A 22,036-nucleotide genomic window follows, 5' to 3' on the forward strand; every position below is an offset into this window, starting at 1 on the left:
GATGTGGACGCGATATTACTCTGTTCCAGAGCATATGCATGACTGCCTGCCTTGAGTTGCAGTCTTACTTGCCCTGGGCAAGAGTGAGCGCACCTCCGTTCTCCCCAATCAGCACTGCTCTAGCCAACTGCGTAAACACCCACCATTACATTTTTTTTTTAAAAAACGGACCGCGGGACGGGAGAGAGACAGAGTGGGATTATGGCGTCTACTGGGTCAGATCGATAGTTAGGCAAATTAAAACTAAAGAAAACCGTATGCAACTTAAGCTTCGAAATGACAGACAACTAACAAAAACGGTCATTTGCAAGAGCTGCGTCACAGCGCATATCAAAAGCTCCCTTATCAGTTCTGTTTTCAGTACTGGAGAATAAAAGATACATTCTTAGATGTTTTTGTTAGTACGTGAACGCTATCTTACACATTTTATCTCCCCAACAGATTAATTTTAAATAAGTTTATAATGCATGTTGGCTATTCCTAATTCAGAAGCGCGCACACACAGCCTGTGTCTGTGAATGCTTCTCATACTCGCTCCTCTCTGTCCCACGTGGCGCGAATCCCACGTCACGGATGAGCCGTTCATGCAGACCGCACTCACGCAGCCTGGCTCGTTTATACTCGCACCTGGGTCCGCACCGCAAGTCTTCACGAGTGCATCTGGCAGTATGGATGAGGCTTGATGCACGCGCGCAACCTGTGTCGACTCGCACCTGGATCCGCGTTTAAAACTAATGTAAATTCATTTTCCACTTGCTCTTAAAATCCCAAATACTTAAAATGAATAAATCAATGTAATACTTTAATAATTGACTTAAGACATAGTTCTTTTATTTATATAAAAAATATATATATTTTCTGTGAAATTCAGTAGTTAAGTTAATTCTGTAAAAGTAGTTATACCATTATAATCTTGCCTGCTGAAGAAAACAACAATAGAACCCCTCCTAAAACACAATAACAAATTTAATGGATTTCAGTGTTATAATGGGAATTTGTTTGGTTTTAATGTAAACTATAATGGTGTCTATTTGATGGATTCTATTGGTGGAATGTAATCTGGCAGATGGCAACCAATAGAACAACAGTAATTCCTATTGGAATAATGCCCAAAACAAAAAGGAATTTTGTAATGGTTTAATGGAAACTATAAGAATTTCTGTGATGGTTTCTATTGTTTTTTTCATCATGGTAATTATACCCATACTGTGCTGCACATTATTGACAATAGTGAGCTGAAGCTTGACTTTGCAAATTTAAAATCGCAAATCAAATCTGTCAAAAAAAATCACAATTTGATATTTTCCCCCAAATTGCACAGCCCTATTGTACAGTCAGGATATTTGATGTTGCACAGTCTGCCTTGGCTTTCACCCAATATCTCACTAACGCACATTCCTGACAGCAGTTGTACAGTTCTCCTGCAGTGTGCACCTGACTACAGTTTTACCTAAGGCTGGAATACAATACAGGCATTAAGGCTGGCATACAATACAGGACTTTTAAAATCTAAATGACTGAGGATCACACACTGCCAGATATTCAAGTCTGGTAGTGACAATCAAGATTCAATAATAAACATGCGCCTCATTGCTAAAAGATGCATGACAAATGAAAATAATGTGTTCTAAAATCACATGATTTTCTGTGAAATGTGTCAACATCTGCTGCTCAATGTCTGCAAATTGACTTTGACTTTTGGCAACCAACGTCAGCTCATCCAGGCTGTAAATCTGGGCAAAAATCTGGACGAAAGTCGTGTGATGTATTCCAGCCTTTAGTAAGAAAAAACACTTCCAGTCAGAACATATGATGTTGAATATGCAGCAATTTTGGGACTCTGTTCAAATGAGATTTCACCGTGGGTGGAGGTTCCCAACATGACACGACTAAAATAGAAAACCAAGCGCCTGATGAAATGTTTGCAGAAACTCAGACTAACTTGGTTGAGATCACACCTGATTTGGATACGCTGTTAGAGTCTTTCTCACAGACTCTCTTTCTCTTCGTTTCTGCGAGTCTCTCTGTATCTGTCTCTTTCTCTCTCTTTTTCAAAGGCCATATTTGTCCTCTGTCATCCTGCTCTGTTCTCCTCACAAGAACGCAATAATGGATTCCAGCCCTAAAGCAAAGAAAGCATTTGATGAATGACACAAGCTCACACGCAGATAAATCAATGAAAACGCTGTTGTTTTGCCTATCAGTGTCCATATCCAATCTCAGAACCGTAATATCTCTCTGCCTTCCCTTTCTCAGTTGTCTGATATTCAATGCAAAATCTCATTATTGTACAAGTATCAAATTATTGTACAAGAATCAAAACTGTCTGAGTTGTAAACAAGATGTCATGTGGGGAATTAATAAGTTAACTCGGCAGCAGAATACAGTTGTCAGTCATGTTTTGGAGTGCTAAATATGGTAATGAAAAAGTTTGACAAATGCATTTATATATACAAACTAGCACTTAATTGGACAAATAATTGAATTTAAATTAAGTTTATTAATTCATACAAATTAAGCTCAATTGACAGTACTTCTATGATTATTACCACAAAATTTAATTTCCTCTTGTATTTCCTTTTATGAAAAAAATTTAATTCAGGCACTTGCAATTGTGCCGAATGGAGCCGAAACCACAAACATTAAAATACTTTATTAATAATAGTTTCAATAGTATATAACATGATTTGAATGTGAAAAATTTAGGAAGCTTTTGTGTGGAAATCCAATTGTACAATAATGATGAAGTTGCATAAACACTAAAATGACGGTAAAAATGATTTAAACCAATTTACAGCTCAAATAACACTTTTTTTTTTAAATGAAAAATGAGTTATGAGCTTTCCATAAAATTCTGCCAAAAATAGGCCCCAAGCATTAAAGTTGTCTCAACATGGCCTTAAGGGGGTCATATGATGCGATTAAAATTTTTCCTTTCTCTTTGGAGTGTTACAAGTTCTTGGTGCATAAAGAAGATCTGTAAAGTTGCAAAGACTAAAGTCTCAAATCCAAAGAGATATTCTTTATAAAAGTTAAGAGTTAACCACGCCTACCTAAAACGACTCGTTCTAACACGCCCCCACATGTCTACGTCACAATGTGGGAAGATTTGCATAACGCCGCCCAAATGTTCACGCAAAGAAAGAAGGCGTAACTTTTATTCTCGCTGTAGTATTGTTGTTGCCGCCGCCGCCATGTTGTGAAGGCGCTGTGTTTCGTTGTGAAAGCGAAGCTACTTTGACCTTCCAAAAGAGGACGATATCCGCTTCAACATGCTTGGAGCTGGTCCGTGCTGGTCGCTGAGGAAATACATCAACTTCGCGCTGTGGCTCGCCGGATCGGCTTTCACCGTGTATTAGTCAACACTAATGACTCATAAGCTTCTGTCAGTGCATGTTACAGTTTTGTCATCTGCTGCTTTAAATGCTCAAACTCTTTAAGTGGATTCTGATTGGCTGTCAATGTTTTATTGTTAATCAGCTAGAAAAAAAAAATCACTATTTCAACAATATTGTTCCTCTGTGTCATTATCGTTATTGTTGTAGTGTGGACTTCCCTGTTCTCCAAGATAAGAATGATTATTGAAACGTTAGTTATCAGTAGTTATCGTTCTTGGTGTGAACGAGCCTTTAGTCATTGTCACTATGGTTACAAGTTGTATTGTCAGTAGTCATGAGAATAGAAACGGGGCTTGACTTCAGTTATTCATACAGACTGAATTCAAGCTGTTGTATGAACAGGGCACATCTGTTATTAAATTCCGTTGTCAATCCCAAACACTGACTGTTTGAATGCATTCAATTATGTGGGAGGATTATTAACATTTACAAAACCGCCCCATACCTTCTGCTGCAGCTCTCACAAACTCAATATGCACTTGTAACATCTATTGAATTGTAAATGTCACACAGCCTCAGGGTTCGATGGGTTATGTGTTGGTGAAGTGGTAGTATTTAAACCTCAGGTGACCTTATAAACAAGTAATTTTAAGATGTTATGGCTGTGAGGGGCATACCTGCGGGGTGAGACATTACTTGGCGTCGATGATCCAGTTTATATTCAGGTGTTGATAGTAGATTTAATAAATGTCCTTACCTCTCTCATGCAGGTGAAGAAAGAGAACGTGTGGTCCTGTGTTCTGGATTCAGAGGCGGTGGCCTGGGACAGAGAAAAGAAACAGATCCAGGCATTTCAGGTCCTCACCACAAGGAAGAGAAAGGTAAGAGGTACAAATAGAGAGACATTTGAGCAGAGAAACAGCTGAATATAGAGGAAAGACATGTAATCGAATAGTTTTATATATATATATATATTTATATTACGGATGGGAAGATTCACCGATTCGCTCGGTGCATCGCCAAAAAAAGTTAACAATGCGATGCATCGGTTTAAAAAGTGCATTGGATACAAGTTGGCATTTGTATTGCGATGCATCGTTTCTAACATATTTGCATCGGTAAAAACCGATTGATTTATATATAATTACTAGTGGATGGCTACACTTTTATTGTTTAGAAAGTGACCAATGTTTTATATGTAGATTGATTTCTCCTCTTGAAACTGTTTCTCAAGCGCGTTCTCTCATCCCCTCTGCGCGTGAATATGACGTAGGCTATCACAACAACACTTCAGAGACATGAGGAAAAGTGGGGATTAAAGTCCAAAATCTGACTTGAAATAACCTAACAAATCAATCGGAGATAACAGCAGTTCCATAAACGACAATGTAAGTTCACACAATAGAACTAATTTGTGGACGCTTAATCTTAAGCAGCCCTTAATGTCGATCATGGATCAAATCGATCCACCATGGCTGTTTAATGCATTTGAGACGTGTTTTCCTCAGTGCATAACTGACATGTCACGAGTATATTTTTCCTCTGTAAATGTTAGAAAGTCATGCAAATATATCCATTTTGCTTGCTGTCAGGAGTGGGCGAGGCATACGCAAGTGAACAAGTGCTGCTGCGCACATGCACGCTAAACAGATGGAGTGCAATCATTTTGCTAAAATATTCGTTGTTGGACATTAAATGTGCCTTTTGTAGAATTTTAAACCTACATATAGGAGTATTCTTATGGGACTATTGTAATGGGTAAATAAAATGTAAGCTAATACAGTCCTAATTACTAAGCTTATTACTTAATTACTACTTAATCTGTGTTTCTTATCGCAGTTAAAATGTAGTTTTAAATTAGTGATTTTAACTTTTAGTTTAGTGATTTTAATGCTTTAAAGAGCAATGTTAGATTGTAAAGTTCTAATGCTATCTGTTCTAACTATAAAAGGTACAGCTGTCATAAAACCAGAGAAAAAGGCTGCATGGCTATGATAGTATGTGAGAGAGTCAGTGGTAATATCATTGCATTCCTATTGTTCAGTGTTAGAGGAGCTCAGCTTAGTCTGACAGTTTGCCTGCCCTGGACCATGTTAGCTTTCCAGCATAAGTTGCCACAGTGACTGATTTTGATCTTTGTTAAATTTGTTTTATGGAACCAAATCATTTGACAGCGAGTCCTGCTAACTAAAATAAGGCTGGCCTATTTGGTAAACTTGTTTTATGAAACAGGCCTCGAGGCGTTAGAAGTCAGAAGACACATAAGTTAATTTATGATTTGCTATCTGTCTGAACCAAAGAAATAAATGCGATCATATTGTTTCCATTACATCAAATTGTATTGTGTTGAATCGGATCGCACTGCATCGTAATAGGGGTGAATCGTATGCTTTTCCAAATATGCTTTCAGAGGTAAATGTGGCGTTACGTGACATTGTTTACAAGACTTTATATTGACGTCTTTGCATGGCTGATACACTGATTGAGCGATTACATGAGACAGGATACGGATTGTAAAGTTGTACTCTTTCTTTTAACTTACCTTCGGATGTTTAGTCATGTTTATTTTGTGCTGAAACTGGTATTAATGTGGAGGAGATGATCAGTTCACATGTGCCTCACGCTGCTGCATCTACAGCGATCTGTCACTCCACATTAAACAGTGCCAAAACGGCATTTATTGTTTAAATACTGCAATACAATGGACATAAATTGAAATCTGAGACTTTGTTTCATATTTAAAGTACCACCGCACAATGCTTATTGCGATTTATTGGATGGGAGGTGCGCTTCAATGTTCCATCCATTAACTGTAAACAGGCTAGACTAATCGATTCTTGAGATTTAAGAATCGATATCGTTTCTTAAAAATGAGAATCAATTAAAATCGAGATATCAATATTTTTTTACCCAGCCCTAGTTTACAGCCTGGTACAAAAAGTGGTTTTGGTCTATATAGCTAATTTTGCTCTTCATGACAAATGTGAGGGGGGTGAATTTTTTTATAACTCCTCTGTTTAAATTATATTAAGCCTTAAAGTTCTGCATAGTTAAGGGCGTGGCCACTTGAGTGACAGGTGGATTGCCACTGCTGTCACCACCGTCGAGCTAGGTGGTCGTGGTTTTAGCAACCAGCTTCCGCCTCTTTGCCCATTTTCAATTATCCGGTAGTGACATGCAGTGACGCGCTGCCAAGATGGTGATGGCCGGCTCCGCCCACTTTGAGCTTCAAAAACGCTCTTCAGAAACCTACGGGTGACGTCACGGACACTTACCATGTTTTTATACAGTCTGTGGTTTTTTCACATGCTTCCAGAGAAAGGCTTACCAAAACAAAGTTACTGTGCTGGGCTTTGTCACGTTTTCTGGTTGTCAAGTTTCACGTTACAGGATTATAGCGCTTAAACATGGAAAAAGTCAGATTTTCATGATATGCCCCCTTTAAAAGTTTACATGCGTTTGTGTGTGTATTTCAGGATGTGGATGCATCTGAGATCAAGGTTCAGGTGTGCGTGTATGCCTTTGATCTGCTGTACCTCAACGGAGAGGTAAGACCATGATAACAGCTCATAGCCAATCACATTTGAATAATTTTGCATGTCTCGGAAATCTTCCTTTTTACATGTGCTATTTTAATGAATTATGTGTCTGTCTGTCACAGTCTCTGGTGCGAGAGCCTCTAAGCAAACGCAGGGCTCTGTTACGAGAGAGTTTTGAGGAGAAAGAAGGAGAGTTTGTTTTTGCTCGATCTCTAGACTCTGACAACACAGAGAGCATTGCTGAGTTCCTGGAGCAGTCTGTACGAGGTGTGTGAATGACAGATCTACAGCTGTGGCTCTATTGTGTTTGGACTTTTATATAATAAACTATAACTTTTTTGTATTGGTTTGCCATTTAAAAATGTGGTCCAAAACCAGTTGACAATTGACTGATATTTAGAGTTGAATTGCTCACTGTGAGGTGTTACTCAATAATCGGTATTAGTAATATTCAGAATTTTCTAATTAATCTCTATTTAAGGAGTTTGCAATGTTTTGCAGATTCTTGTGAGGGCCTAATGGTGAAGACACTGGAAAAACATGCAACTTATGAGATTGCCAAACGCTCCCACAACTGGCTCAAGGTATCGCACACCACAGTGTGTTTATGTTCATAGTGAAAATACTTTTTATTTTTAATGTTTGATTAAAACGTTTAATTTGACTTAATGTTTTAAACATTGGAATGCTATGTAGTTAGATAATTTCTGAAAACATTTTATTAAGTCAGACTGCAGGAACAAAATAGTCTCAGACAGACAGACGCATCCTTTGTGTTTAAAAAATTAAATCCAGACAAGTATTCAAAGTCAGAAGGAAGGTGTAAGTCATTAAAGTGTCATTTCCACCCCATTAAGCTTTTCTCTTGCTCCATGTCTGTATCCTGACATTAAGGCTCAGTGTTATGATGGAATATATACTCTGACCATAGAAATGAGACAAACAGTGGAGATTCTGCTTTACCTTGTATAATGTGATATATCCATGGTGTGTTTTAAAGACAACAAAATGCAGAAATCTTTAGTGTACTCTGCAAACTGTTGTTGAAGGCTGTTTTTTAGGTTCTAGATTGTTTGGTAGATTGTAACATGAGTTTTAGTTTTAGTCTGGTTTAACTGTAGTTTGTTTATGGTTGCCAAACAACTTGGCTTGTCAATACTGAGTTAAACTAATTGCTGGTTTCTACAAATGTGTCTCATCCAGTCAAATTCAGAATGTATTACTGTTATTAGTGTCTTGTTTTCTGTCTCAGTTGTATCTAATGTGAAGCAGCTGTCTTGTGCTGATGCCAAACTTATTCATTATTTGTGAATATTTGTTTGGTATGCATCCATCAAATTCCAAATTAAAGAAAAAATATTCAAATGAGATGAAGTACACTTAATTTGGCAAGTGTTTCATTCATCGGATTATTAAAAATGTGCTAAATCATGGTAATGTGAAATAAAAAAAAATTGGCAGAATATTGTGTGTTCTCATACTCGTACTGTATTCATACTGTTAGGCTCACCAAAACAGTAAAAAATATTTTGCTAAATTTTCAGCAGTCTCTGCTCCATTTATTTTTTGGAAACAACAGTTTATTCAACAGAAATATTGTAACAATGTAAAAGGCTTTAACTGTCACTTTTGATCATTTTAATTCATCCTTGCTGAACAATGAACCTCCCTCTCTCACATCCCCAGATGTCACATGAATTTATTTTACCATGATTCTGTTTTGCTGCTTAAATCTCCAAAGTCATGGTTTGACTTACTTCAGCGTAACACTACATGTTCAGCAGAATGACAGCCTCAGTCACTATACACTCCCATTGTATTAAAACAGTGTGGTAAAAGTCAATGGTGACTGAGGCTGTCATTGTGCCAAACAACATTTATTTTTGAGTTCAGTGGAAGAATGAAAGTCATACAGGTTTGAAATGACAAAGGGGAGAGTAATAACAATTTTGAGTTTCCTTGCCTCTTGGATATAGGTATATATGTGTGTATATGTATATATATATATATATAATTTTTTTTTTGTTTGTTTTTGTACTCCAGAACATGTCAAAGCTATAGTTTAAAATGTTTTCTTGCAGTGTAGTTTAGCTATTTATTCTTATTTATACTACTGTCAGAACTGTCATTTGCTTGTCTGCTGTATTGTTTCTAATGATCTGTTTCTGCAGCTGAAGAAGGACTATCTGGAGGGTGTTGGAGACACAGTGGATTTGTGTGTGATTGGTGCTTATCTAGGGAAGGGGAAGAGAGCAGGCAGCTATGGAGGATTTCTACTGGCCTGCTACGATGAGGAGAACGAGGAGTTCCAGTCTGTCTGCAAGGTGTGTATGCATTAGTCTGAGAGAGGCCAGGGAAAACTAGGACTGTAAATCCATTAAAGATTTTAATCAAGTTAATTAAATATAAGTAATTTGATTAAAGATAAGTAATTGCATCATATGCAGATTTTATAAATTTAATTACTCGCATATCAACATTTTCAGCAGATTTTTTTAATGAGTTATTTTGTAATGTCTAATTTATATATATATATGTGTATATATATGTGTATGTGTGTGTGTGTGTATATGTATATAGGTAGATAGATTTTCTATTTTAATATATTTTAAATGTAATTTATTCCTTTGGATCATTACTAAGAGTCTTCAGTGTCACATGATCCTTCAGAAATCATTCTAATATATTGATTTAAATAAACAATGTTGAAAACAGCTGTGCTGCTTAATATTTTAGTGAAAACCATAAATTTTTACTGGGATATTTGATTAATAGAAAGTTCAAAACAACATCGTTTATTTGAAATAAATATATTTTTGTAACATTCTAAATGTTTATGGTCACTCTTGACCATTTTAATGTCTCCTTGCTATATGAAAGTATTAATTTATTTATTTTAAAAACTGACCCCAAATATCTGAATGTTAAAGTATATATTAACACAATTATCATGTTCGTTCTTGTCATGTATTTATTTATTTATTTGTGTCAGATTGGAACAGGCTTCAAAGATGAAGATCTGGAGCAACATTACAATTTCTTAAAGGTAAAGCAAGATTTGCACTTTCTTGGTTTCCATGTTTGTGTTCCTGTATTTATATATAAAGTTCATAAAGTTAAATGTCTTTATGTGCAATCCACCTCAGGAGCACATCTTACCTAAACCACGTCCATATTACCGTGTGGACCAATCAGCAGAGCCGGATGTCTGGCTGGAGGCGGTGCAAGTGTGGGAGGTGAAATGCGCTGACCTTTCACTGTCTCCGGTCTACAAGGCAGCGATGGGATTGGTCAGTACACCACGCACATGTGAATCATGAAGCTGAATCAGTGTTTTTGATGACTGATGTTTTTGTTGTATAGATCATGGTAACAGGTCTTACTTAGCTCATTGTGCTTTATGGTGCCATTCTCTTCTTGGCCATCAGGTGGACCCAGAGAAAGGCATTTCACTTCGTTTCCCACGGTACCTCAGGATTAGAGATGACAAAAAGCCAGAGGATGCCACCACAGGGTCACAGGTAACATATGAAATGCAGAAAAACAAGGAGCAAGACACACAAGAGGAATTATTGTGTATTTAGTTAATGCATAGTGCTAATGTGAATACAGTGGCTCCAAAAGGTTTGAAAAAGTAATGCAAAGATGTGTTTTGACATTGAAATGAGTAAGAAATACTTAATAAAAGATATAATATAAATAACTTATAAATAAATGTATATAATCAATATTTCATTCATTTCTTTCAAAATATTCAAAATATAGTAGAAAAAGCACAAGTGTAGGAGTCAACTGTAATTACCCCACATGGGACGTTCCTTTCAGAAGCAAATGTCATGAGTGCATAATGTATGGAAAATGCAGGATATGGCACCGTATGTGTGTGTGTGTGATGTAGTTCCATGGCATATGAGACCGGAAGAGTGAGATTTTAAAGTAGTTTTTCCTTCTGAAAGTCAAACGTGATGACATTGGCGTAGTTCGGAGCTTCGTGACATTGTGATTTAGTGGAGCAAGTGGAGTGGATCCGTTAAAGGAAATCCATCTTTTTACGCTCCACACTGTCTTTCTTTCTTTTCCCCCTCATTTTCACAGTTCATTTATTTCGGTTTTCTTTTATTCCTGTCTCTCGATGGTTGGAAACGCACAGGCACACAAACACACCCTCTCAAAATGAACTATTCTGATCTCCTGCATCAGTCTTTCTCTCTTTCAGATTGCAGATCTTTACAAGAAACAGCAGCAGATTCAAAATCAGGGTGAAAAACAAGATTTGGAGGACTACTATTGATCGCTGAGCTCTGATTGGCTCCTGATGTCAGCTTGTCTTATTCCTATTGGGCAATGGAACGTTTTTCAATATTTTGTTGCATATTAATGTGCTGAATTTTAATGCTGTGATATTGTGCGACTTAATGAAAAATGGAAATGAACATGTAAATAGTCTTTCAATGATGCAGAGCTAAAATAAACTTGCTTTTCACAAACTGACTGGCTTGGGTGTTTTTCACCAGTTTTTGTGAATGTTTTTGCCTTTTGTTATGTCTGTTTTGTGTACTTTGCATGTGATCCCTTGGGTTCATAGTTGAATTTCTCACATTTATCAGCTTATGAAGGCCCATCAGTATGCCATTTTAAATGTGTATCTATGCACAGACGATCATGTGAGTGCATATTCATGTTGAAGTGTGTATCTTTAGCTTTGTGGGTTTCCAATGAATTGGGCAATGGATCTATTGTCAGTGACCAAAGATGGAAAATTAAATTATCCAGCTCTTTCTTTCCATCACTCGCTTTTGTACTCTCCATTGCTTCCTTCAAAGAATTCCCTTTCTCTTCTCCACTCTTTGCTCACCCTCTCTGAAATGAGCCTGGCAGGTTTTGACACTGTTCTGTCAGAGTTAAGTCTGTAAAGAGAATTTTAAAGTGTTGCTGTGACAGTCTAGTAATGACAACAACAAAAAACAAACAAACAGTGATAATGTTTTCAGTATGGTTGATATAAAATGACCTTCCCATCAAAACTCTGTGTTTTTGCATATTTTTACAGTCATTTGTAGCAGTATATAAAGTAGATATGCAATAATTTCAGTTCCATTTCACATTAGTCTTCAGTGGTTTATTCTCATGTATACACTGCTGCTTTTTTGCGTCTGTGCGTCACACACATACACAGTCGTCTCTTATCTTTTCTCAATTTTCTCTCTTTTGCAGGTTTTTCACCAGCCTGTCTTTCTCTCCCCGCGCTCATTCTACAGCTGTCACTCAAGACTGTGTGTTCCAGTAGCTCTCATTTGGGATTCAGCTGATGGCGCATTTTGATTGGTCCTGCTTTCAAAGTCAAACCCAATGTCAACACTGTGGTCATGCTCTTTGATTTCCATCCGTATGCAACAAACATGTCTAATATACTTGCATTAGCGTAAACCCGATTGCATTGCCTTGTTTATGCATTCTCATCTTTGAGTTATGTATTCTTATTTGTCCGTTTGTTTTTAGTTGTATCTCCTCCGGGATTGCAGTAAATTGGCCAGAAATGCCTAAACTGGCATATTTGCAGAAATGTCTAATAAGGTTCACAGTCCCTGTAGCTCTGAACGGAAAAAAGAAAGGGAGAAGGGACCCGTAACCTTGGAAACCAACGGGAATGTAATATTCGGCTGCTTTTGTTAGCTGACGTACTGGCCATATTATTACATTTCTCAAGTTGAGTAAACTGTCATTAGTTGCATTTTTAATGTGCATGTATTTATTTTTACTTTATTATCTAGCCTGTTAGTTTGCTTAGCAGCAAATGGTAAACTGTCAAACTAGTTATTCCCCTATAAACTCATCAAAAACTATTTCAGTGATACTTTGATACTGTATATACACTACGGCTCAGATTATTTCTTGAAAGAAATTATTACTTTTATTCAGCATGGACACATTAAATTGACTTTTAAGCTTTTTTTAGTTTTTTTAAATTTCTAAGTATCCTATAAAAAGTATTATGGTTTCCACAAAAAAATATTAAGCTGCACAACTGTTTTCAACATTGATAATGATAAAAAAAGAGCAGCAAAATCAGCATATTAGAATGATTTCTGAAGGATTATGTGACACTGGAGACTGGAGGCTGAAAATTTAGCTTTGCATCCCAGGAGTAAATACAATTTTAAAATATATTCAAATAGAAAACACTTACTTTAAACTGTAATTTTTTTTTTCACAATATTACGGTTTTATTGTATTTTTGATCAAATAAATGGTGCCTTGGTGAGCATGCAAGTATTTGCAAGAGCAAATACTCAAAAAAAAAAAAAAAAAAAAACTGGATTTTTTTTCTCATTTTGTCTCTCATAGTTGAGGTATACCTATGATGAAAATTACAGGCCTCTCTCATCTTTTTAAGCGGGAGAACTTGCACAATTGGTGGCTGACTAAATACTTTTTTTCCCCACTGTATGTATAAAATTAATAATATTTTCAAACTGATATAACATTTTCATCAGCTGAACTGGTTTAACTTTTCTTTTTTCTCTGCAGGAAAAGCTATGCTGCTGAGGATAATGAATCAGTTGAGTCGGTCGACTAATGCGGTTTTTCTGGTTATGAAGGAAAGGTAAAACACGTTTGAAGTTTGTGATGTACACTGTACATTCAAAAGATGCCAGATTCTTCTTCAAAATGGTCAGTTTTATCATATCACTATGCCAGTGACCTCATATCAACTCATGTGTTTATATCTCCCTCTCTAATATGTTCTGTCTGCTTTAATTCCATTTGACTGGACTAAGAGGAGTGGGTGGGAGACTGGAGGAGGAAAGAATGCAAACCTTTGTCTACAGACACAACGATGGTGGAAGAGAAAGAAAGCAGCTCTAAATTAGATCCGCCCGCTCACCCCATGTCTTTCTGTCTGTCTCTCTGTATTGTTGTGTCTGGAAGACGTCAGCAGAGGAGAGGAATCTGAAGAGAGGGAGAAATGGAAAAAGAGAAGGATGAAGAAAGAGATGTCTTTGTCTCATCCCATAAACGTGTCCTGGTGAAAGGGCAGCGAGAGGAGAAACAGGGTCAGGAGGTGACACTGTCTTTCTTACTCTCTTGCCCCGTCTTTCTTTTCTCCTTGATGTGATATTGTTATCATCATGCATTCATTTCATTTGTTTGTTGTTAAGGGGATAGTTGTTAAAGGGGTTTGTTCATTCCTGTAGCCCAAACAGTAGAGCGTAGCGCAATCAAAGCCAAGGTCATGGGTTCAATTACTAGGGAATACATGAACTGAAAGATGAATATCATTAAGCGGTGTATGTCGATTTAGATGGCGTGGCTGCCGAATGCATAACTATGTAATGATTCATTCACTGTCATGTCATTCCAAACTTGTATGACTTTCTTTCTCATGTGGAAAAAGAAGATATTTTGAGATGTTTTATGACCATTTCTCAATGGTCATAAAACATTTCTCCTTTCTTTCTGAAAAATTGAGAAAAGTTTTATAACCATAAAATGGAAGTAAGTGTTAAATAATTACAGACAGTGAGTAAATAATTACAGTGCAACCATTTATTGAACCTTTAGCTTATTTATATTAGCCATCATATTTGATACATTTTGGATTTAGGACTTATGTAATATAAAGAAAACTTATTATTAATAAAATTATATATATATATATATATATATATATATATATATATATATATAAATATTTATATGGCCAAACAGTGAAGATAAAATTTCTGATACTTTGTAATATAAATAAATTAGATATTTATAATAGTTTAATGGATTACTTGCATAAAATGCATATAAATGAGTTGTTACTCTATATTTCCCAATATTATGCCTTATTCAATATGTAAAAGCTCTGTAGACATCATTGTGGGAGACAAAACATAATGCAAAACAACGATGATCAACAGATGTACAAATAAACATTCTTCAAAAGCCTGATGAATCATATTTGATACTTTTAACATAATTTTTTTTTTTTTTTTAAGTGCATTGGAGATATTTAATCACATAAACCTAAGTTGCTTCAGTCCAGTAAATGTTCATCTTGAAATATTATTTAATCTTACGTTTACATTATGAAAATCATTTCAGATTTCACTGCAAAAACAAATGTACCACAGCCTGAAGATGGATATGTTTACAATTAAAAGCTGTTTTACTTACTAAAAAAATCAACTATAAGTCAAATAACAGAAGGGATGTCGTAGATTTTTCAGTTGCATTGATCATGTTGAAAATGTAGAGGCCTTAGAGATTCATATGTCAAACATAATACAGCAGGCTGTATAGGGTTGAAGATGAAGTGTTGGTCCAGTTTAATGTGCAAATTATGGTAGGTCAATTCCTCCGATAGTCTAAACACCATGGTGCTTTCAAAACATTGCTTTGCCAGCATCGGCTCAACCATTTGGCTTGAATTTAGGACATTAAAACCTGTTTGTCCAAATAGTGGCAGATGGGGGGAATGGTCTGTAAACCGGTTTCCTGTTTTGAGTGGCAGGCAGATGGCGACCGAGTCAGGACAGGTGAGATGGAAAAGACCTGCAGCTCATTGTGTTTTCAGACCGGCGGCTTCTCCGGGTATGTTTTGTTTATAGATTCGAATCATCAGCATAAGAGAGGAAGGATTACAGACAAACAGCACTCAAGCATGACAGGATAAGGAGAAGGGAGGTATTAAACCACAGATACACACACACACACACACACACACACACACACACTGATCTTCAAACATAATCTGAATCACTTAAAGATTGTCTTTCTTTAATGCTGCAGTGTCTTTGTCCTTCAAATTTGATCTTTCCTCGTCAAACAGATGCTGCGATGCTTTTATAAACTGGCTGGAGAGCGAGAGAGAGGATTCATTCTCAGGTTATTGTATCACTTGTCCTTTCTATATTGTGTTCATAGACTGTCTTTTAGAAGGAGACAAAGAGAGGGAGCGAGAAAGACTATCGTGTCAGGGACGGGGCCAAAGAAAGAGAAGGCAAGAGATAATGAGGTGGTAGAGGCGGGGCTTAAGTTTGGGGTGTGGTTGGGTATAAAGTCCAGGACTGAATAGTCTCATCTTGATGCCCTCTAGTCTCATTCCCTTCTTCCCTCCATCTCTTCTCCTTTCTCCATCCCTTGCTCTCTCGGAACCCCTCACATACTGACCTGCGGGGAGATCGGAGGGAGATCATGCTGTCTGTACTGGCACTGACGTCCGTGGTGCTCTTGGGCATAGGTAAATACATTTCATCCATCTTATATTTCATCATTTTGTGACAACAAAGCAAACAAACTAACTTTGAAACTAACCAGAAGTCCTTCTCATAAGTGGCTATACAGTATGACTGAATTACTGTACGTTCAGACTCACCTGTTGTTTGTGCACCTATTGCCTACCTGTTCAAAATTGGCCAGGTTTGAGAAATGACGCAGATCAGAAAAGACTGATCACACAGTCAGAATATAGAGACTCTTTGCTTCATTTTTACTGCTGTTTTCTGTTTTAAATAAAACCTTTTATTCTTTTAATTATATATCTGTAAGTCTTTAGTTCTTTTTTTTATTTGTTTTAATTTGTATTTGTTTCTTTGGTTTTTCTAATTTTACAAAAATATTAACTAGAATAAACTGCAGTATCAAGGACATTACTAAAACAAGCATTTGTTCTTTTTTTTCTTGTGAGTCAAGGTTTATTTTTGTGTCAGTTGTCTACTCAATGAATTTGAGCTTTTGTAATACTTTCTAACGTGTACAGTACTTGAAATGCTTACTCTACTGAATATATTAACAATAAAAATGCTGTTTTATGTTGTCATATGTTTTAGTTTATTATTCTAAATTCTTAAAAATTATATATATATATATATATATATATATTAGAAGGAGACAAAGAAAGGGAGTGAGACAGACTATCTTGTCAGGAATATATACATACAATCATAATTTTGTATGTATAAACTTTTTAATATGTATATGTGCATAATATGTAATGTTCAATAAATTGAGGAAGTAAGAAAAATTCACAGTTTAATTTATGATCTAATTGTTTACTTTATTTGATATTTTAAAAAAATGTATTTGTGCAAATTAATATTTCTGTGGCTATAATTGAAAAGAAATCCTTAGTGACAAACTGTTGACTTTTCAAGCTTCAGAGATGTTCTTTAGAATTAAAATTATTATTCGCATTTCACATCTCTAACTTTATGGTTTTATTACATTTTTTTTTTTAAGATTTGTATCCCCATGTGGCTAATATTCCTGACTCTGTGTGTTTGTATGCTCCAGCCTCTCAGACCACGGCTATAGTTGTGTACACAAGCTGGGAGAGACATGCGCTGGTGGGCACAGATGTCAGACTCTCCTGCTCTTTCTTCTCTTGGAAATGGACTTCTCCAGACGTAACCTTCTCATGGCACTACCGTTCAGATGGGGCAAGAGACAGCATTGCTGTGCGTAGAAATGCAGAAACTCACTATTTTAACACACACCTACACCTTTTCTGGTCAACAGTTATGTGAAAGAAATGATTTAAAGTGATAGTTAACCCAAAAAGGACATTTTAAATAACTCAACCCATATAGCATATTGTAGCATGGAACACATAAGAGATATCTGGCAGAATGTCCAGGCTGCTCTTTTCTTTACCCAGGCCCCCCATCCACTTTCATCTTATGTAAAAAAAGGGGCCAGCACAGACTGCTAAACATCTTTTTTTGTGTGTGTTTCTTTGCAAGAGAGAACATTATACAGGTTTGACAGAACACAAGTGAGAATAAATGACAGAATGTTTGTTTTTGGGTGAACTTTCTCTTTAAGATGTTGTGTCTATACAGACAAACACACACAAAACTAACGAACAGAACATTTTATGATAAATCAGTTGACTAATCTGCAGATTAACTGCACTGATTTCATTTGAGATCATTTATTTTTTAAACGTCAACCTTATTTCTGAATAGTCAAGCATTCTTCAGCAAACCAAGGCAACAAAGGCACATCAAAAGAAGGACTTTTTCATGTCACATAACTTAATTTGACTGGATGCCTTATTGTAGGTCTATATTCCAGGATATCTGAAAAGAAAATTAAAAAGGCAGTGCTTGCTTAAGAGCAGCTACTTCAGTTTCACAAGTTTTTAATTATTATTTTAATTTGCAATTACAGCATGAGGCCTCATAATATTAATTTAGTGTGATTGCATTTCCCTAAACCTGTTAAAAGGTGTATGCACTGGTAGTGTAACTCACATATCTGTATGAAAACATGCCCACCCCATGGCAATATCCTTGTGTCTGTGTGGTTTGTAGAGATAATTACCTTGCAAACAGAAATATTAGTTCCTTGTGGGTGTAGTTCTGCTTTCCAAATTGTACTGTACCATGCAAGTCCTTAAGTTGGCCAACCGGCTGCATTTATTTCTGGATGCTTTTTCATACAGGTAATTCTAGTAGTTCAAAATCTAATGCTACGCAGTGGAACAGAGTGAATTGAATAGCATGACTTCATTTCATTTGTAAATTAGTTTATCAGAAAATGTAATTTGATCAAAAATTATAAATCTGTAAAATCACATTTTCCACTGTAAGTAGCTTTTCTGTGAAAATTCTCTGCTTTCTTATTAACTGATGCATTTGATATAATCAAATCTAATATAGTTTTACATTTTATGATGAGATATAGGATGATAATATAAGCTGTCTATCATTATTTAGATTTTCCACTACACAGGCGGAGTACCCTATGTGGATAACAAAGGCCCGTTCCGGGACCGTCTGGAATTTGTGGGGAACCCCAGTCGCCGCGATGGTTCTATCCTGATCAAGAACGTCGACATTGCAGACAACGGAACCTTCACCTGTGATGCCAAGAACCCACCTGACATTGCTGGCAGCCCCTCTAACGTTCGACTGCTTGTGTTTGAGAATGGTAACCGATCACTTTGAACATTTTTGTCTTCATCCACTAACAAAAAATTATTTTAAGAACCAAAAATGGCTGCTTTGCAGAGAAACGTGCTGCACAAGAAAACCCTTTGCTTTCCTCTCATGCTGCAGTTACTATCAAGACTGCTTTTTGCCTTTAGGCCCATCTTATTCCAGGGTGGCATACAAAATCTAGGAGATCATATGGCAGGAGATGAAAGTTTGCTGCTAATGGAAGCACAAAATAACAGTAAAGCAGAGAGACCTGAGTGGTTTCCTTGTGTGGTCGTACATTTTTTCTGAGAGTACAATTTCCATGAAAAATAGCCATTGTTGAATCCAAATGCCTCACACGGAGCCTAATTCATCAAATAAATGCCTTTTTGCACAGGTGTTTTTGATTTTCCTCTTTGTTTCCCTTTTTAAAGTAAATTTAACTTCTCAGTGCGGTATTAGTGGGATATGTCGAGGAAAAAATGAGAACATTTCCAGGTGGACATTGATTGATGATGTTTGGAGTTATTTTTCAGTAATATAGTCGTGTCTGTAAAAACCCACACCACACAAAACAGGTGCATTAAGGCAAAGACACAATGCAACTAATAGATCAGTAAAACTGTACAGGAGCTCTTTAATCATGCTTCTCACTTTTATATTCTCTCTTTTTCTCTCAGTTCCTGTCCAGGCTGGTGTGATAACAGGGGCTATTATTGGCGTAGTGTTGGGACTGCTGATCCTCATTGTGGCAATTTACTATCTGATGCGTTTCCTGGTCGCCAAACGAGTGTTCAGCTTGAGCATGAGGTCAGTTTGGGAGCATCTGCTCCCTCAAGCCCGACCCCAACCCTCTACCCGGCCTCGACACACATACTCCTATTCACACATACACGCTTACCGCTACACAACGCAGATCCCCACCAGTCACACACTCACACAAAAACACACATGTCATGAGCAAGGCATTGACAGAACCCCCAACCAAACTGGGGACTACGAAGTCACCTATTCTTGCATAGCCAGACTAAATGCACAACTATTTTACCAAGAACTGCACATATTTGAGTGACATTTGAGCAACCAACTGCTGTTTGTTTTGTTTTTATATGCCTGTCCATTATAGTCTTCCATAAATATTACATATTAATGTACAGTAACTCAATATAGTGTTCTACTTGTAAATGACAAACTTTAGCAAATCTAGTGATTAGTTCTTCGATTGAGGTGCTTGTTCTATCAACTTTGAACAACTGTTCAACAACTTGTCAACTGTAAAAAAAAATTAATAAATAAATCAGAGTACCTTCACAACATTAACAAGCAGTTGAGTCCTCCTTCCACCAGGTGGCCACATTGTTCATGCAATTTTTGTATTTTTGTCCCCTTAGTAAACATGGCAAGAAAGGCAAAGGAAAAGAAGGATCACAGCAAAAACAGGCAAGTGCCCACCTGCGTCCACTCTAAACATGCACACAAATACACACACACACACACACACACACACACACACACAGGTTTGTTTTTATGGTTTATGGGGACTCTCCATAGGCGTAATGGTTTTTATACTGTACAAACCGTATTTTCTATTGCCCTACACCAACCCTACCCCTAAACCTCCCCCTCACAGGAAACTTCCTGCATTTTTAGATTTTCAAAAAAACTAATGCTGAATTATTTATAAGCCTTTTGAATTACGGGGACACTGAAAATGTCCTCATAAATCACCTTCTCGTTCTAATACCTATGTCATACCCATGTTATTATACAAATTTGTGTCCTCATAAACCACATAAACATGCACACACACACACACACACACACGTACACACACATTCACATACACACATGCTTGCTAGTTTCTTTCTCTTGCCTCCTGTCCTCCAGTGGTCTCCCCCTCTTTTGTCTGTGGTTAGTTTTGACCAAGGTCCTTTTTAAAACAAGTCTGTCCATTTCCACTCACTTCCAGTCAAAAGTTCAGAATATTTATATTCTTATGCTGATCAAGGAGGAATTTATTTGATAAAAAATACAGTAATTTGTTAAATATTATTACAATTTAAAATAACTATTTTCTGTTTTAATATATGTTAAAATACAATTTATTCTTATCATGCAAAGCTGAATTTTCAGCAGCAATTACTCTGGTCTTCAGTGTCACATGATCATGAAATCATTCTAATACGCTGATTTGGTGCTTAAGAAATATTTGTAATTTTATAGTAATGTTGAAAACCGTTGTGCTGCTTAATATTTTTGTAAAAGCTGTGATACAGTACTCAAAGGTTTGAGGTAAGTAAGATTTGTTCAAAATTAATTCATACTTTTATTTAGCAAAGGTGCATGAAATTGATCCAAATTGACGGTAAAGACATAATTCAAGTAAGTGCTGTTCTTTTGAACTTTCTATTTATCAAAGAATCCTTAGGGGGGGAAATATTCCACAAAAAATATTAAGGAGCAAAACCGTTTCCAGTGATAATAAGAACCATTATTAATAATTGAGCACGTATAATAACTGAGCACCAAAGCGGCATATTAAAATGATTTCTGAAGTATCATGTGGCACAGAAGTAATGGTTGCTGAACTGAGGACTGAAGTAATGGTTGCTGAAAATTCGGCTTTGCCATCACTGGAATAAATTACATTTAAAAATATATTTTAAAAGAATATGATTAAATAAATGCAGCCTTGGTGAGCATACACCATATTCTTAATTATTCCAAACTTTTGACTGATAGTGTATATTGGGCTTAATTAAGGCTTAGCCAAATAAAATAATATAATAAATTAAACTGTAATATAAAAAAAGTAAAATAAAATAGTAATTATTTATATTAATATTAAATATATTAAATATTAAAATAAATATGATATAATAAAATAAATGTAATAATAAAAATAAGCAATAAAGAAGTGTCAGGTTCATGGAAGTCGAAACGTCAATTAAAGCTACATCTACCTCAGTGTTTGTGCTCCTGTCTGCATGCCAGTTTATGAAGCCTCATTTACAATGCATGTAAACATACTTGTAATCCAGTACATGTCTAGACTAGAGTAGCTGCACCTCATCAAAAATAGAAGCAGGGGAGATTTGGGATATAGCATTGGTGTCAAAACTACATTTTTTGAAGGATACAAGCACACCGGCAAGTTTATTGTTGCTACATATACTGCAATTGTGTGCAATAAGCCATGTGGGGAAATATATATATATATATATATATATATATATATATACAGTGG

General features: G+C 36.3%; 2 protein-coding genes across 7 annotated transcripts in view; both read left to right on the top strand.

Annotated features, from left to right (window-relative positions):
* The window catches only part of LOC107600072 (DNA ligase 1-like), a 24,920-nt gene extending 13,561 nt beyond the window's left edge, over positions 1–11,359 (top strand). For all 3 annotated transcript variants that reach the window (XM_016291849.1, XM_016291848.1, XM_016291850.1), the window contains 9 exons: positions 4,109–4,219; positions 6,815–6,886; positions 7,000–7,144; positions 7,379–7,461; positions 9,049–9,201; positions 9,870–9,923; positions 10,024–10,167; positions 10,306–10,398; positions 11,094–11,359. In XM_016291849.1, coding sequence (XP_016147335.1) covers positions 4,109–4,219; positions 6,815–6,886; positions 7,000–7,144; positions 7,379–7,461; positions 9,049–9,201; positions 9,870–9,923; positions 10,024–10,167; positions 10,306–10,398; positions 11,094–11,168 — 930 coding nt within the window. In that variant the 3' untranslated portion in view covers positions 11,169–11,359. The remainder of the gene's footprint in view (positions 1–4,108; positions 4,220–6,814; positions 6,887–6,999; positions 7,145–7,378; positions 7,462–9,048; positions 9,202–9,869; positions 9,924–10,023; positions 10,168–10,305; positions 10,399–11,093) is intronic.
* A 4,574-nt stretch (positions 11,360–15,933) lies between these two features.
* The window catches only part of LOC107600073 (myelin protein P0-like), an 11,303-nt gene continuing 5,200 nt past the window's right edge, over positions 15,934–22,036 (top strand). For all 4 annotated transcript variants that reach the window (XM_016291854.1, XM_016291855.1, XM_016291852.1 and 1 more), the window contains exons 1-5: positions 15,934–16,106; positions 17,159–17,322; positions 18,586–18,799; positions 19,470–19,599; positions 20,181–20,229. In XM_016291854.1, the coding sequence (XP_016147340.1) occupies positions 16,061–16,106; positions 17,159–17,322; positions 18,586–18,799; positions 19,470–19,599; positions 20,181–20,229 (603 nt within the window). In that variant the 5' untranslated portion in view covers positions 15,934–16,060. The remainder of the gene's footprint in view (positions 16,107–17,158; positions 17,323–18,585; positions 18,800–19,469; positions 19,600–20,180; positions 20,230–22,036) is intronic.

This window comes from Sinocyclocheilus grahami, unplaced genomic scaffold (genome assembly GCF_001515645.1).
Source record: "Sinocyclocheilus grahami isolate Dianchi unplaced genomic scaffold, SAMN03320097.WGS_v1.1 scaffold277.1, whole genome shotgun sequence".
Classification (NCBI taxonomy): Eukaryota; Metazoa; Chordata; class Actinopteri; order Cypriniformes; family Cyprinidae; genus Sinocyclocheilus; species Sinocyclocheilus grahami.